Genomic DNA, 1,407 nt, shown 5'->3' on the forward strand with positions numbered 1-1,407 from the left:
GCAGCTGTTGCCGGCTTCTTTTGGCTTCACTTTAAAACTTGCGTATTTATCTTATCCTCTGCAGTTGAACCTCCTTGAGTGCAAGTGCCGGCCCGCGAAAATTTTAAAAATCTGTTATAAAAAAAAAAGATAAAAAGGAAAAGGAACAGGGAAGGAAAAAGAAAGAAATACCTAAATAGTTGAAACTAAAATAAAGGGCCTTTTCTTACCTAAATAGCTAGCTAGGTACTAAAGTAAAAGAAATTATTAGTTTTCTTTCATGTGTAAATTCATGTTTGCATCAAAAGCTGTAAGCCAAGCATTGCTTGAATTCCTTTGATTTTTATCTGGACATTAATCGTGTCTACTGGCACATTTGGTATCTTGTCAAAATCACAATGGACACTAAATCTGAGGCTATGGACTACGAAATTGAAGAAATCCTTAGCACACGCTTGAATTCCTTTGATTTTTATCTGGACATTAATCGTGCCTACTGGCACATTTGGTATCTTGTCAAAATCACAATGGACACTAAATCTGAGGCTATGGACTACGAAATTGAAGAAATCCTTAGCACAGAGCATGCTATGGAGTTGGATCTACCAACTGAAAGTATAGAATCTGGTAAGTATTGCAGACTATAGGTAGTCTGATTAATAGTAGACTAGTTTGGTAACTAGACTAAAGACTGTTTTTGTCTGGCTGAGGGACGTTAAACAGGTACTAGACCAGCTTAGTCTGGCTGGGAAACTGTAAACAGGGCATATACAAGCCTGAATTTTCCCTTGCTAAAGAAATAGCAATAGTTGAGTGCAAAGGGCATCCACTTGTAAAATTTGTGTCAGCCCAAAGCAATTGCCCTAGTTAGGGCTAATGAAGAGGCTGACAAAGAACACTGACCCTGTCTTTACACAGAAAATGGCAAAGAAAAAGAAGAAGTAAGTTTGGTATTAGAGCCTATTCCCACTTGGCATATAAAAAATGAGAAAATATATATATAGGTATAAATACAATATGAAGGTAAAACTTTGAACTAACTTTGTTATTATCACCACCATCATTATTGTTATTACTTTCTATTTTTTCAGAGACAACCTCTGCAGATGAAAATGTTCTGCAGCAGATGTATGTGGATGGCCAGATTACATTCTCCGAGTACTCGTCACGACTGGGTGCATTGTTTCAAAAACTTGAGGTAGGTATGTTAGTATGTAGGTACATAGCTGAAGTGTCAATTATATGTGTGCCAGGACTGTATTGTGTCTGGATGAAGGGTCCTGCCCTCCTCACCCTCAAGATTTGTTTTCCTCCCTTACTGTAGGCCAGACTCCAAAAATTTGGAGCATCCCCCTGCCCGTTTTAATTTGTAAGGGCCTTGCTGTGTGCTTACAGCCTTACACACACTCACACAGAAACTAATAGAAA

At 38.1% G+C, this 1,407-nt stretch overlaps 1 protein-coding gene across 1 annotated transcript; it reads left to right on the top strand.

Annotated features, from left to right (window-relative positions):
• Nucleotides 1–377: 377 nt before the first annotated feature.
• Nucleotides 378–1,303, top strand: LOC103522931. Its single transcript, XM_008488012.1, has 2 exons — nucleotides 378–606; nucleotides 1,071–1,303. The coding sequence occupies exons 1-2, from the start codon at nucleotides 378–380 to the stop codon at nucleotides 1,301–1,303; spliced, it is 462 nt and encodes a 153-aa protein (XP_008486234.1).
• The last annotated feature ends 104 nt before the right edge of the window (nucleotides 1,304–1,407 follow it).

The sequence above is a fragment of the Diaphorina citri genome, unplaced genomic scaffold (assembly GCF_000475195.1).
Source record: "Diaphorina citri unplaced genomic scaffold, Diaci psyllid genome assembly version 1.1 scaffold12947, whole genome shotgun sequence".
Taxonomy (NCBI): Eukaryota; Metazoa; Arthropoda; class Insecta; order Hemiptera; family Psyllidae; genus Diaphorina; species Diaphorina citri.